Source organism: Hippocampus comes, unplaced genomic scaffold (genome assembly GCF_001891065.2).
Source record: "Hippocampus comes isolate QL1 unplaced genomic scaffold, H_comes_QL1_v1.1 scaffold143, whole genome shotgun sequence".
NCBI classification, from domain to species: Eukaryota; Metazoa; Chordata; class Actinopteri; order Syngnathiformes; family Syngnathidae; genus Hippocampus; species Hippocampus comes.
This window is the reverse complement of record NW_017805504.1, coordinates 985574-1000900: the sequence shown is the minus strand read 5'-3', so window position 1 is coordinate 1000900 and position 15327 is coordinate 985574. Positions and strand designations below refer to the sequence as shown.

The following is a 15327-nucleotide window of genomic DNA, read 5'->3' as shown; positions in this document are numbered from 1 at the left end:
AGGGGGTTTTGTTGCGTGGGGGGGGGGGGGAGGGGGGGGGGGGGGGGGTCGACCAGTTGCTGCTGCACACTCGGAACTACAAACACGGCAGGTACGATTCGCATCTTTGCCGAACATGTTGCTAATAACGCACACGCATAACGTCAACACAACAAGATGGAGGTCTGCGTGTAGTCGCGATGTTGGTGTTGCCGTCGCCGCGTTGATTTGTCGGGACGACGCCGAGTAGGATGTTACTCGCGTCCGCCGTGGTCGTCTGGGAATGGCTGAACGAGCACGGCCGCTGGCGGCCCTACAGCCCGGCGGTATGTCACCACATCGAGGCGGTCATCCGGAGCGAGCCGCGCTGCGCTAGCGTGGTCCTCGGCCAGGTGGACTCGCGTCTCTCGCCCTACATCATCGATCTGCAGTCCATGCACCAGTTCCGTCAGGACACGGGTGGGTGAGCGGGCCGCTCCGGAGTCATCTTTTGTTTTTTTGTTTTTATCTTTGCTGTGGCGCAAAATGACGTCTTGTTTTTTTTCTCTTGTGCTTGTGCAACTAGTCCGAAAGTAATGGGACGTGGTGGGCGTCAAAGCCAACACGCCCAGGGAATAATAGAGCATCAAAACGCATCAATAGGAAGAGGAACAAGTTGATTCGGTGAAATATGCAAAATGGGCGTAATTCGAGCCCTTTTCAATAAAAGCCGGCGCTTTTCCGTGTTCTGTGTAAAGCCGAATGGTGGAGCGGAGAAGTCAAGCCTCACATTTTCCACCTGCAGAGGTAGTATAGTGGTGCCTTGCGATACTAGTAACGTGCTGTGTTTTTCTCATAATGATGATGACAGATTGACAGTTCTACTGCCTCAAGTAGCATTTTTCCAGACTGCATTTTGTGTAAACGGTGACACGGTTTGGAGATGGGTAGTCAACCCGGCAATTTGTGACACAAGTTTCGTTTGTTGACATTGAAAACATCCTAATTTACCACCTTTTCTCTGTCTTCTGCATCAAGAGCACCAAGATGAAATTGGGGGTGCAAAGTCACCCATTTTGCAATGTACAGTTCTTCTTTTTTAATGAATGACGTTGACAAATTAGCCGCTTTTACACTGTTTGTAGGAACTGCAGTATTTCATTTTTTAAATTCTGTGTATGTAAACAACCATGCTGCGGCGAAATTAACTTGGTAATATCCAACATACATTTCTTCTTATTTCATGGAGGCCAACTTATCCCTTTTAATTTGTAATGGCACGCTTTTTGATTGTAATATTTTGCATGAATGTCTGCTTATGACAAATAAAATGCTGATATTTATCCTTGAATGGGATACGATTCCGAAATTCTCCAGCTTGACTTTCCATCAAAATTTATTTGAAATTCTCATCCCCTTTGCAAGCCTATGTATTGCTACTGCATTTAAATGGCACCATGGCGGAATTAGGATGGGAATTCTATGGGTTTAGTTTAGGAATGAACAAGTGCCAATGCAAGGTATCAACCATGATACTGGCCTTGTCCTTAGTCCTCGTCTTTAGTTAGCGCTATACTGGGGCAGTTGCCCGCTTCGGCAAATCATCATCTGTGTCAGAAAGAAGAGTTTTGTCATTGTGTTAAATGAAATTTTAGATATCAAAAGTAGGAGACGTAATGGTACTCAAAGAGTGAATACGTGTCCTGGAATCGGTTTGAAAAAAAGTAGAACATCCCTCGTTTGGTTATTGATGCGGCCACTTTTGCCCTTCACCAGGCACCCTTCGAGCGGTCCGCCGCAGCTTTTACGAGCCCACATCAGCGCCCGGCCAAGGTTGGCTGTGGGAGTGGGAGAACGACGTGGGCAGTTGGACGGCGTACGACACGGAGGTGGGCATCGCCATCCAGGCGGCGCGCGACCGCCAGCAGCCCTGGCTGGACCTGGCGCCGCTGGGTTTCTGTTACCTCATTGACTTCGGAAGCATGACCCAAATCAACGGGCAGACCCAACGCTGCCGCCGCATCCAGCGACGCGCTGATTTGGCGTACCCCTTGGTGTCGGGGCCCCTGCCTAAATCCCACCACGCGTGGGCGCCCACGTCCGTGGCTCCCCCCGGAGGATCCGCAGATGTTCCTGCAGTGGGTGCGGCAATCAGGATGGGCGGCACGGGGAGAGGCAATGGGAGTGCGTACCCCAGCGGGGCGCTACCCGCTTCGGCGATCACCTCTTTGGGAGCACCCTGTGCCTGCCAGCAGTGCATGCTGTTGCTCAGTGTCAAGGTGGGCACTGTGTCGAGTGCTCAAACGCTGGGTCGGAGACCGCCGCAGACTAAACCGCCCAGTCCCAAACTTAACAGCCACCTGATCCCTGGTGGGGCCTTGTCACTCACCCTCCCACGGTTGCCCTCCATCTCACGGTCGCTGTCCCCTCACAGGACGTCCATAGTCGGGGCGACGGGCGGTCCCAGCATAACGGGCAGCGGTCTTGGTTTGGGAAGTGCGGGTTCAGGCACAGGCTACGCGCACTCGCTCTCCCTTCTCAGCGCAGCCACCACTACCCTGTCCCTCAACTCCGGTCGCCCGCCGCCCCCATCGCTTCCCCCACCGCCGCCGCCCCCGCTCAACACCCCGCCTCACCCTTCCCCCTCGTCGCCCTCTTCGGCTCCGGCGGTGCCCACTACGGGCCCGCCTCTCGCATTGGCCCGCGCACCTTCACCATCTGCCCGCGTCCTGGGGCCTCTGACTACGTCTCTGCCGCCGCGGTCTGGCCTGGCAGGGCTGAGCCGACCGGCGCTGCAGCGTCTCGCCATGGCTCAGTCGCGGGCCCTTATCGCCTCGGGGTGAGTAGACGCGGCCGGCGCGTTTGCACATTTGTGGTCATTGGACATACAGTCGGTCAGTCACGTTGCAAGGTGAGAGTCTCTCCAGCAGATGGGCGAGCCTGCTGGCACCCACGTCAGAAAATCAAGAGCCCTTCTGATCAAAATCCACAGAGAGCTCCACCTGTCGCTCACTGATTATCTCGGCCAAGAGTGCAGAGGGCAAGAGGTGTTGTTTCAATTATCTTACAGTATGTTGGTCACTTGGTTTGTTAGTTAGCAGGATTACTTGGGGGTTGGGAGGGGATACATGTGTAAATCTAGATGTGTGAATGTGCTAGTTTAACCTCCATTTTTTAAAAATCAATTGACTTTGCAGTATTAAGCTGTATGATGAAGAATGAACAAGACGATAGAAATTAGTTGCCCTTTTTGAGGACTGGAAACTGAGGAAACAGTTCAAATCTGTGTTTTGGTTCATTTTTCTCAACAAAATGTGGTGTGCGAAGAAAATAGGTTTATCAGCGAGATGGGGAGAGGGGAAGCTTGCATTAAAGTGGAATTGTCCTGGCATTGCTTGATATGCCGCAATTAAAAAAAAAAAAAATAATAATAACCATAAATGTAAGAAAAAATAGTGGCTAGGATAGTCATGACAGTGCATGCTGAGATTCCATATTGACCTGACCTCGACATGTGAGAATGTAAGGAAAAAATAAGGGCTTGGATAGTCACTATCTATGCCCCCCAGCCCCCCCCCGCCAATCCCTTAATCACAGTCTCAAAGGGCCTCATATGCCCAGTGTTGGCAAATATTAACGACATCCCCTGACCTTGACATCCAGGAGGGCAAAGAAAAATTTGAGAAACCCCACCTGGAGAAAAATAACAAACCTTGAGAAGGGGTTGCAGAGGGGCCACGCTACAATGGATATCGAGAGGGCAACATTTCACACAATATTGTACTGTACACTGTTAGAATGATATAAAAGTCCATTTAACCAGATGAAACCACTGCAGTAAGACATCTCCAGAGAGGCGGGTCCCCTTCTGAATCCGGTTTGGTCAATGAAGACTTCTTCATATCAGGACCTTTATACTCTTTATAATTGGATAATTACTTAATTTATGAGTTGTACATGAACAAATGGTTTCCCAGTCCCAGCTGGAGGCTGGCCTAATGCCGGGAGATTAGCCGCAATCCAAAAAACGTGACTGGCTGACATGCCTCTCCTTGCTTGTTGGTAAACAAACCAATACAACCACAGAGAGAGTGTCATCAGATTGACCAGAACAGGACGTACGCGCTAACCGAACATATGATATTCATCTGTACCTTGAGACTAATTTTACTTTGTGGCTTGAGAAAGACATTTGCGTAAAAATGTGGGCGGTTTGCATTACTGATCTGAAATTGCCACAACAGTGAATGATATGTTGCTGGAAATGAAGTTCCGTTTGCCCTTTCCCAGAAATGTGCTAAAATTTGCATAAAAAAGGAGGCAGCGACATTGTAAACAAATTAAATTATATTAATGAAATTCTTTATATAAAAAAAGGACTATTCTTGGTGTAAACTGATTTTGTTTTCCCCCAGGATAAAAAAAATTATAGAATCCAATTTAGGATTAGCCAAATTGTGTGAAAGTTTGCGGAAGTAAAGACGGTGGCCCAATGACTGGCTAAATATGGCTTCACGGCTAATCCGTGACGTGACGCCTGAATGGCCTACAACTTGAGTTAAGTCGCCAGATGGGAAAAGGTGGATTAGCGCTATAAAAGAGCGAGGCGAGGTGCGACAAGTCACGTCGCCGTTCAACTCAACCGGCGGAGCAGGAGCTCTTTTTTCCCCCTCTGTGGATTACCGAAATATTCTCAGAAATGACCGTAATCAAAAGTGGCCGGCCGTAAGTATCACATAAATTGCGTGTTTCTTTTATTTGAAAATTTGGAGGGCGGAAAATAACACTGGGCAACACATTTTAACTTTTTTTTTTTTTTTTTAAATCAGATGCAAGCAAATTAAAATTTGCTGTTGACCAGTGTTGTTTTGCCAACGGTGCGAGTGCTTGACTTCACTGTACTTGTACTTTGGACCCACATTGGCTTCCAATTCCGACAAAAATGGCACATGATGTTCTTTGAAATAGCAACGCTGTGCTAGTTCATAAGTAAAATCAATTGGCGACAAACCACATGGAGTCATACCTCGTTTAAAATCTCTCAATCAATGCTTTCCAGTTCTCTCAATGTTGTGTTAATAGGCCTTTATGTGATGACGCAATAACACTAAAATTTGTGTTTTTTTTTTTAAAAAGTGGTTTATATCCCAGCCTCTTGTCCATGACTGTGCAAAAGCTCCTTAACCTGCTGACGTGTGGTTGAACTTGACATATGCTGCAGCCAGCTGTGTGCACACATCACCTGTTCACACCAGACTGATCGGATTTTACTACCTTAACACTAAACTGTCAAGTATCAATGGGTGCTTTTTTGTCTTGCAGGGTGCCAACTGTCCCTGTCAAAAACCTGAATGGCTCCAGCCCTGTGCACCCTGCCCTGGCTGGTGAGCATATTGATGAACATTGTATCATTAAAAAAAAAATGCATACCTAAAGCGCATTCATGGTGTGCCAATCAAAGAAAATAAAGAATTTTATCTTTGGGCCAATTAAAAATTCTCATATGATTGTGACATGTCTCATAAATTTTGAAATCCCTGCATAAATAAAGAGCTTTTGATATTTTGCATTTTTGTGCACAATTGTGATCCTTTCTATTGTCATAATTTCCCGATGGATCAATGATGTCATTGATTGGATGCGCAAAATAAGACATTTCAGCACAATCTTGTTCATGGTTGTTGTTTTTTGTCATTTTAATTGATCTCTATCCTTCCACTTTTCATTATCATTTTATTTCGCAAAATATATCGCGTACGCTGTCTTCGAGTGCCAAGAAAGGCGCCTTCGAATAAAATGCTTTGCCATTGATAATTATCAAAGGATTCCAATTATCTACAGTCAGATTAAAAGTATATATGTTTGATATAAAAAATATTTTTAAACGTGTGTATTTTTTTAGGGAGGGTTGGTTCTGGTTTTTATTACAACTTCCTGTTGGAAAAATAGGATTTTATTCTGCTAAGATTTCTACTTTTTAGTCTGATAAAATAGAATTTTGTTCTTGCATACGCGACAGTTTTTTTCTTGGAAAAACAAGACTTAACTCTCACAACATTACAACTTTTTTTTCCTCTAAAAAAAAGCATAAATTTGTGATCGTACCATTTGGACTTTTTCTTGGAATTTAGAGATACATGTAGTAGTTAATGTTTCATTCGCATTATGATTATGTTTTTTTTTTACATGTTCTCTTTTTAGGGATTACCGGAATCCTCATGAGCGCAGCGGGCCTTCCTGTCTGCTTGACCCGTCCTCCCAAGCTGGTGCTCCATCCACCGCCGGTCAGCAAGAGCGACATCAAACCCGTGCCAGGCCTGGGCCACTGTTGTCGCAAAACCACCAAGAAGCAGGCCCGTAAAGGTCTGGAAAGAGAAAGAGCCAAACAAAACATGCTCAGGAGGTTCATCGAAACGACCCAGGTTCTGCTTTCTTGTAATAGGTAGGACCCCCGAGGAGGTGGTGAAGAGATACCTTCAGAAAGTCCGCAATCCCCCTGAAGAGGTAATTTATTTTCCCCCAAATTCTGGAAGTGTCCCCAAAAATTTGGGGTGTTTGAAAACATACACACACAAAAAAGGAAATCAAGCGACAGCCGTGTAATGTTTGCAACCGTGCAGGACTGCACCATCTGCATGGAAGTCCTGTCGGGCCCGTCGGGCTACAAAGGCCCCGGCGTGGGTGGCATTTCTCGCGCCGAGTCGGTGGGTCGTCTGGCGCAGTGCGGCCACCAGTACCACCTGCAGTGCCTGGTGGCCATGTACAACAACGGTAACAAGGACGGCAGCCTGCAGTGCCCCACGTGCAAGACCATATATGGCGTCAAAACCGGGAACCAGCCTCCCGGCAAGATGGAGTACCACGTCATCCCCCACTCGCTCCCCGGACACCCCGATTGCAAAACCATCCGCATCATTTACAACATTCCTCCTGGCATTCAGGTAGAGCCGCCATCACATTCTGCAAAGCCTCTCGTACCTCTAAATGCATTTGTTGCGGGTGTCCACTGTATGTTATTCCAACGAGTGGTGTTTTTTTTTTAGTTGTCTTGCTTGATGTCATGAACCTGTTGCTCTTTTAGGGCCTGGAGCACCCAAACCCCGGCAAACCCTTCACAGCCCGTGGCTTCCCGAGACACTGCTACCTCCCGGACAGCGACAAAGGACGAAAGGTATTGTTAGGAATTCCTTGACGAGGCCCAAGGGAGTACCTTGCAGCCTTGTCGGGGAAAAAATATTCACCTTGGAATTCCTACTCCCCGGTTCTAGTCATGTTTGTAGGTGATGTATCCAAATGAAATTCCAACACTTGTCGTTGATTATTTAATACAACGCCAAACTAAACCTACAGTAAAGGTTGTTGCATTATTATTTAGTGTAATCTGTTTTATCAAAGCAGCTAATGTGTGTGTAGTGAAAGTTGCAGCCTCAAAAACACTGATAAACGGATACAGATACGTAAATCTGCGGGTGCCAAAGTACAAGTATTCATGAATGTCGAATGTGAAGATTTTAAATCAAAACTGTTGTTAAAGATCAAATGTGTTTGTTTTGTACTCAGGATAAAATACGTGTCAGCCAATTTTCGGGTGCCACTAGAGGGAGCCCACGCAGGACACTTGAATAATCACTGCTGTAGAGAATCCTGTCCAGTAGTTAAATGATGTGTGTGACGTAAAAATTCGCGAAGTGTAAGACAGCCTTACTTGTTCAGGTTCTGAGGCTGCTCTTGGTGGCGTGGGACCGCCACCTCATATTCTCCGTGGGCACATCCAGCACCACTGGCGAATCGGACACGGTCATCTGGAACGAAGTGCACCACAAGACGGAATTCGGCTCCAACTTGACGGGCCACGGCTACCCTGACCCGGGCCACCTGGACAATGTTCTGGAGGAGCTCAAGGCTCAGGGCATCACCGAGGACGAATGTCTTCCCAGAGAATGAACCAAACGTGAAAACGGTTCATAAGGAAACGCATTTTCGGAGGTGGTCAGGATTTTTACCTTCAAGCAGGGGTGGGACAGCCGAGCTTTTGGTCTTCCCCGCCCGCCGAGCCTCAGAGGACCTTATTTAAGAAAGCCCCCCAAAACGCACCTACTTTGGCATACTCGCACATAGCCGCCGTTTAATAGCGTCGAAATGACTGGAAAACGACTTTTATTTGCACTGTTAAGCTCCCAAACACCAATTTCATGTAAAATTACCGACAGAGCGGCAAACCTTTTAACCGTCGTTCATGCGTGAACACAGTCGTTTCGGCTGGGACGTACTAGCGTATGCTAAAACTTAGCATCCGTCTAAGCGTTTTCACACTTTTTTTCAGCGTTAACATAGAAAACAGCGACGCGGTTGTTTCAGTGTGTCTTTTTAGGTTAAAAAAATGCTGCCGTCATGTGAAATAACAGAAAACACGTTTTTAACCCGGCCGCCATGCGTTAACGTTGCCGAAGGCGGTACTTTCCTTCCTTGTGCCCATCGTCAAGTGCACCCGTCTATGGGTCGACGTGTTACACGTTTACTCGGAAACTGATAAGGCAGTTGTCAGGTTCCAAAAGGATGATGTCATGTAAAATAGCCAACAAAACGACATATTTAATCCGTCCTTCATACGTAAACGAACCCTAAAATAGAAATGTAGCTTTGGAAGCGGTAATCCAAGGTTTGCGTAACATTTAGTTTTAGTTGCTGTTTGCATTTTTTTTGTACATTTTAACAATGTTGTATTTGATCCTCCCAAACGCTTAATCCTTTCCATAAAAAAAACATTTATACTGTCATTTTCTGATTCCAAATGTCATGTAACCAACGAAACAACAATGAATTTTTGAGTCCACTTCAAACGAAAAAATCGCAACTACTACGTAACATTGCCCGCCCCCCCATAATTTCAAGATGGTGCTCTGAGGACTTTCCCCACCCCTGTCTTAAGGAACAGTGACAAAGAAAAAACAAAACAAAAAAACATGTCAACCGTAATCGGCTGCATGACCTGCGATATTGCATTTTGACACTAATGTGTACATCCGGTACAATTCAGTCAGTGTTCAATTAGTTGATACTGTGAGACTTGATGTCAAGAATGTGAATGCCACACTGGCGACTTCATTTAAGCATGGATGTTTGCTGACCTCTACCGTTATTTTTTGGCAACTACATTCCATTTTGTTCACTTTGGTGACCTTTTGATTTGATATTTATTTATTTTAGGTACAGGCAGACATTTCTTAGTTACTGATGCATCGTTTTTATTTTATTGTCATTTTTGCTATAAAATGGTATATGTCACTATTAAAAGCATTTATATTTTAAGTATGGGTGTATCAACCTTGTATGTATGTATGTGTTATATATGTGCACAAATTGGCATTAAAGTTTGTTTTCTCTGTGTTATTTTTAAACCAGAACCTCTTATTTGGAAAATGTATTTTTTGTGACAAATGTATTTTTACTTTTGCAATATTAAATTCACATATAAAGATTTTATTTACAATGAACACTTAAAATTTTTTTTTTCAATCTTTATTCTATAAATATGATTTTTTATTTCATTAAAATAAAATAACCTTTAAATTAATACAACTAAAAAAATTAAATGAAATTGTTAATAGAACACAATAATAAAAAATACAATTAACTAAATTTGCTTCGGGTTATATGTATTTAGAACATTTAAAAACTTAAATCATTAATTCCTAGATAGATAGATATACACAAACACACATCTTTTTAAATAAAATTTAACAGTGAATTACTTGAATGACCTGGGCTGCACCGAAGTGGTTTATCTGTAGATTAGTCTGTCCCTTGGATTAACAGTCTGGATTACTTCCACTTTAAACCCCGAAAAAGAAAAGAGAGAAGTTAGCCAGTTGGCTCACCCTTTTTTGGTTGTCTTTTGGGTAAATTGGTGTTGCAATTATCATATCGTCAGCCTAATCTTTATGTGTTGCCAGTCTCAACAGTAAATGTACTTCACAGTTGTCTTGTGAATTGGTGCACGTATGGCCATGAAAGTTGCCGTGACAAATGTACATTTTGCTCAAAATGTGTCTTACAATGTCATGTTATGAGAACAATTGTATTTTTCAAGGAAAAAAAAACTTTGAGAATCAACTCCAAGTCATCATAAAAGATTAAAGTTGTATTTTTAAAGTTAAAATCAAAATATTATGACATTAATGGTGACTTTTATGTTAATGAGGGTCGAAAGTTATCTTTTAAAAAGTGAGTTTCGACAATACAGATGTACTCATAATATATATATTTTTATTTGTGGAAAAAAATGCCTTTAATCTAAAAAAAAAACCCCGCAAAACCTTTGGGTGTTGAAAAAAATTGGGATTTATTCCTGTAATAATATGCCTTTTGCCCCCCCCCCCCCAAAAAAACTCCATCTGTGCAAAAATGTCATATTTAAGTAATAGGTCACAATCATACAGGGGCTTTTAATTCGTCTAAAAATGAGGAGGGATAAGTAATTGCCGGTCCTCAAATGCATGTATGTGCTTTGTGAAAATGACACGAGGTGATAATTTATTTTGTGGACGCCAGAATGAGAAGCAAATGCTGCAGGGAATGAAGTGATTCGACAAAAGCTTTTAAAGGCAGCACAGTCTGGGCTGCCTAGTCTTCAAGGAACCAAAAGACAGTCGGCGCACATTCCTCCCCTCCCCCCCACCCGCATTTCAGCAATGGCGCCCGTTCACATTGCTGCCTTTCAGCTAAAAGCTTTTTATGTCCCAGCCCATTGCAGTGGCAGCAGGAAGGAAGGCTAAGCGGCGGGGGTGGGGAAGGTGGGAGTGGTTAGGGTGAAAAAGAAGGGCCTCCCTAGCCCGTCGCCGGGGCAACTGTGACATCATCAAGCACTAAAAGCTTTTAACCGGATTCCTCTCCCGCTTTAGGCCCCATTTTGAGTGCTCTTTCAGTCTGTCCGGGAGGGGGGTGGTGCAAAGGCAGGCCTTAGCGTGTGCTTTCCCGCTCGCCTCGCAAGCTCACTGCACCATACTAAACTGTAAAAGCCTTTCAAAGCCAAGGCCCTTTTGGGGGAGAAAAATGGCAGCGGGAGATGATTTTGGCTATCTTATTCCTCCTCCCCAGGGTGAGAAGCACCGGCGGGCCCCCAACTGGACCGACGGCGAAATGAAGGCCCTGCTCTATGTTTGGGAGGAGAACCACAACGAGCTGAAAACCAGCAAGAGGAACGCCAAGGTTTACGAGAGGATGTCGCAGCGCTTTTTCCAGCTGACGGGCGAGCAGCGCTTCAAAGAGGAGATCAAGATGAAGATCACAAACATGTCCTTCCAATACAGGCCAGTCTATCCTCAAACTTCTCCAACCCTCCCCAAAAAGTGTCATCTCATTGTTCTTTCTTTTCCTTTTGAAACAGGCGACTTAAATCCAACGCCATGGAAAGCGGCGAGACGCCCGACTGGCCGTATTACAAGGCCATCGAGAAGATCCTATCCAAGTCTTTGGAGGTGGGACGAGGCAACTGGACCGAGTCCCAGGCTGAATCCCAGGCCTCAGCAAGCGCCGGGACTGCCTCCCAGGCCACCACCACCCCCTTGGCCGAGCCAGAGGAGGAGCTGATGGGCTTCCTACCCGAGTACACCGGCTCCTCGGATGAAATGGAGGTCAAGCAGGAGCTGGACTCTTGGAGCTCTGACAGTGAGCACACGCGTGGCTCCAGGTAACCACCAAGTTACTGTGATGTCACACGTACTTCCGGCTGGAGAATACTCGAGCATAGTCAAGCAAAGCCTTCCAGGTCATCTGAAACAAACTCCGGACGGCAACATATTGCCCAGCTTGAAATGAAATCACAAAGCAATACAATTGACTATTTCTCAATTTTACCACATGGGAGGGAAATTTGCCACAGAAACCTCTCTCGGTCTATACATCCATCTTCTAATCCGCTTATCCTCACAAGGGTCGCGGGCATGCTGGAGCCTATGCCAGCTGTCTTCGGGCAGTAGGTGGGGGACAGCCTGAACTAGTTGCCAGCCAATCGCAGGGCACACATAGCCAAACAACCATTTGCGCTCACAATCACACCTGTGGACAATTTAGAGTGTTCAATCAGCCTGCCATGCATGTTTCTGGAACGTGGGAGGAAAGCGGATTAGCCGGAGAAAACCCACGCAGGTACGGGGAGAACATGCAAACTCCACAAAGGGAGGCCGAAGCTGGAATCGAACCCTGCACTGGCATGCTAACCAGTTGCCAACCGTGCCTCCCCCTCTCTCTCTAATACCAATACTAGATAACATCAGATATTATTGGAGGCTGCCAATAACCTTACACCAATAATAAAAAACAAACAAACAAACTGCAGCAGAAACAAAGGTTTTTGATTACATTATTTTTGTCATTGTGTTAAATAAAATTTTACAAAGCTACTAGCGGTATCAGTATTTGGTTATCGGCGAGTACACAGTGACACCTTTCTGGTGTCGGTATGGAAAAAAACGTGGTATCGAACATCCCTAATATAAAGACATATAATTTATAACATAAAGACAGAATTGATGTCAACAGGTACATGATTTTTAAAAAAAGACATGGTGGAAATGTTGACATAGCTACATGATCCATGAGGGTGTGATTCATCAATTGACTTTTCTGTTGCTTCAATTGATGGCATAGACTGACCGTGACACATGGATAGTGTGCTGTCACCTCCTAGCAGGCCAGATGTTATATTTTGCTGAATTACTAAACAAAAGACAACCCAAGCGTCCCCCCGCCTCTAAAAAAAAAAAAAATCACCATACGTGTTTGAAAACAGCCTCCACCAATCCATTTTGCCGTTTTCCAGTCTTATGATCTTCTTGTATGTGCAACATTTCATGAGGAAACAATCCCTGCATAATCACAACATTTTGAAAACTGAAAGTAGGTAAAAAACTAACAAAAATCACTAAAGTGGAGATACCAATCAAGGCTTTTCAAGGAAAATTAGAAATCTCAAGGGAATTTTTGTTGTTTCAGATGAAGAGAGTCTTTGAATCCGATTTGCATTCAAGACAATTTGAGCCTTGTTTCTGATCTTACAGCCATTTCATGACATCAACGTGCTGTCCCTTATTGCCCCTTGATCTTCTCCACAGCTCCCATCCAGTTTCAAGCAAGCAAAAGAACACAAAGAGACAGCATTCCCTGAAGCGGAAGAAGCTGCAGCTGATGCAGGCCATGCTGCGGCAACAAAAGCGCTCCAACCAAGCCATCGAGGACACGTGCAGGGAAGTCCGACGGGCCCTGCACCAGCAGAACCTGCTTCAGGTCCAATCTATGCAGCTGCAGGAGCGCATGATGAACCTTCTGGAGAAGATAATTCTGCCGTCCTCTACAGGCGGGAAGAACCAAATAGGAAATTCCAATGTAGCATCCATATAATTTTTTTTTTGTTTGTTTCGACTTTCAGCTTTTAGTTCCTCCACAAGCAACATACACGCATGTAAAAATGCATGTGCTTGTTTGAAACGCTGATGAATTAAACCAAATAGTTTGACATGATATAGTTGTGTTTTCAGTCATTTCTGTGGCTTGATGAGCTTCCGTAGCTCCTCAAACTGTAGGGGCGGGACAGAGAAAGGGTCGTTGGAGTACTTTGACCCGAGTTGTATTGTTTATAGCACGGCTGGGGGGGTGTGCTGGAAATTTCTGAATTCAACATCATTTATAGAGCACCTCAAAACACACACACACACATACACACACGCGCGCACACACAGATGAAACAAAGTGCCCTACGGAAATAAAAAACAGCCGATAACAATTTCATATTTTTAAAGTAAAATTATTATATTGTATGTCTGTAAATGAACGAACCATTTGGGAATGCAATACCATTCATTCTTGGTGTCAACCAAATTAAATAATACATTAGAATTAAATTGATATTTGAATTAAAAATAATTTTGAGAACACTGCGCAAAACAAGGGTCTTAGCTAATTTTCTTCTTAAGTTAAAATATTTTTAAAGAAAAACGTATGTATTTTTTTGCTGTTCAATATGTATTTTAGAATATTTAGCCAAATATGTTTTTACAATTTATTATAGCTAAACATGTATGTATGTATATGTACCTTAAAGATAATTTATGATATATTTTCATTTAAAAAGTATTTTAAACCTTTTGTTTATGTCAGTGTTGGACTGCCTCCGCCCACCGATATCAGAAGCCAATAGGATCACACTATTCGTTTTGAATATTGAGCGTGGAGGCGATTGGCCAAACGGAGAGAAGGGGCGGACCAGGTGACGACGAGACGTTACGTTGTCATAGTTACCGTCAATGTCGCTTTGTTCAAACTGCCTTGTGCGCGTGAACGTCAAGAGACGGCGCGCTCACGACCCGGCCGCATATGGAGAAGACTTAAATCACGACCCTTATGTATTGTTTGGAATAACTGCCCCTTAAAAAAAGAGGTCGCGTGACGTGAAAATGTCAATTTTGGGCGCTTAAAAGCTGCGTGGACGGTTTTTAGGGAGGGGGAGCCTCCGACACCATTCAAGGTAAATATAAAAAGTTCGGCAGTGTTAAAAACAAGATAGTATTAAAGTAGTTGTAGTTGTGGTGGTCGCTCACGTCTGTGGCAACGCGTTGTAAAACGCGATACAGTAAGTAAGAAGAAAAAAAACATCGCTTCCTGTGGTTTACTTCAGCGTGTTTCCAATGTGTGACATTTGAAAAAAGTCATCGAATACCAAACGTCTGGTTCTCATTAAAGTGTTTTTGTTGAGGGGGAGAGCCAGCTGGCACTCTGCTTCGGGGGCGGATATAAAAGCCTTCTGTTCGTTTATCCTTGACAGATAATAACTCACCCAAACCAGATATACTTGGGATCATTTACTGACGATTTACTCATTTCAACATGATTATCAGAGTATTATTTATGAGAAGTTCTCGTATTAATGTGACTTGAACAACTTTTCCCGTAGGAAACCATTTCAAACGGCGGGGGGGATCCTTCGTATCATAAATCCTGAAGGAACTGTTTGAAGTAACATAGTTTTAATCGTGTAAAAGTAAAGCGGTTAACCACTGTTGTGTACTCGTCTCGCAGGATTATGGGTTTGGGTTGGAGTTAAGAGTAAGGGTTGGTGTGACCGGTTATGGTTAGAGTTTAAATTGCCTTCAGGCGAGTTAAAAATTAAAAAAAAAAACGATATCCGATCAGAAGATGGACCAATGTATCCAATCTATTGAAACAAAGTGCTTATTTATCGTAAAGTCAACCCCTGCTGTTCACGGAGATTGGGACCGGTCCGGCAATGAATGGCCAAAATTTGATTATAATTGACGCCCACTGAAAGAAAGGCATTGGGAAAAATAATGATCAATTAAACCCTCCCAAACCCCC

At 44.2% G+C, this 15327-nt stretch overlaps 3 protein-coding genes across 3 annotated transcripts in view; all 3 read left to right on the top strand.

Annotated features, from left to right (window-relative positions):
• The first annotated feature begins 29 nt into the window (after positions 1-29).
• On the top strand, positions 30-9359 carry dtx4a (deltex 4, E3 ubiquitin ligase a). Its single transcript, XM_019877536.1, has 8 exons — positions 30-438; positions 1735-2797; positions 5281-5342; positions 6160-6321; positions 6401-6462; positions 6579-6899; positions 7040-7129; positions 7672-9359. The coding sequence occupies exons 1-8, from the start codon at positions 231-233 to the stop codon at positions 7900-7902; spliced, it is 2199 nt and encodes a 732-aa protein (XP_019733095.1). The 5' UTR covers positions 30-230; the 3' UTR covers positions 7903-9359.
• A 975-nt stretch (positions 9360-10334) lies between these two features.
• On the top strand, positions 10335-13476 carry msantd1 (Myb/SANT-like DNA-binding domain containing 1). The gene is made up of 3 exons (XM_019877454.1): positions 10335-11267; positions 11345-11647; positions 13071-13476. The coding sequence occupies exons 1-3, from the start codon at positions 11011-11013 to the stop codon at positions 13354-13356; spliced, it is 846 nt and encodes a 281-aa protein (XP_019733013.1). The 5' UTR covers positions 10335-11010; the 3' UTR covers positions 13357-13476.
• Positions 13477-14231: 755 nt separating this feature from the next.
• The window catches only part of LOC109520319 (regulator of G-protein signaling 12-like), a 31780-nt gene continuing 30684 nt past the window's right edge, over positions 14232-15327 (top strand). Inside the window, exon 1 of the mRNA XM_019877442.1 lies at positions 14232-14479. The gene's annotated coding sequence lies outside the window, so the exon portion shown is untranslated. The remainder of the gene's footprint in view (positions 14480-15327) is intronic.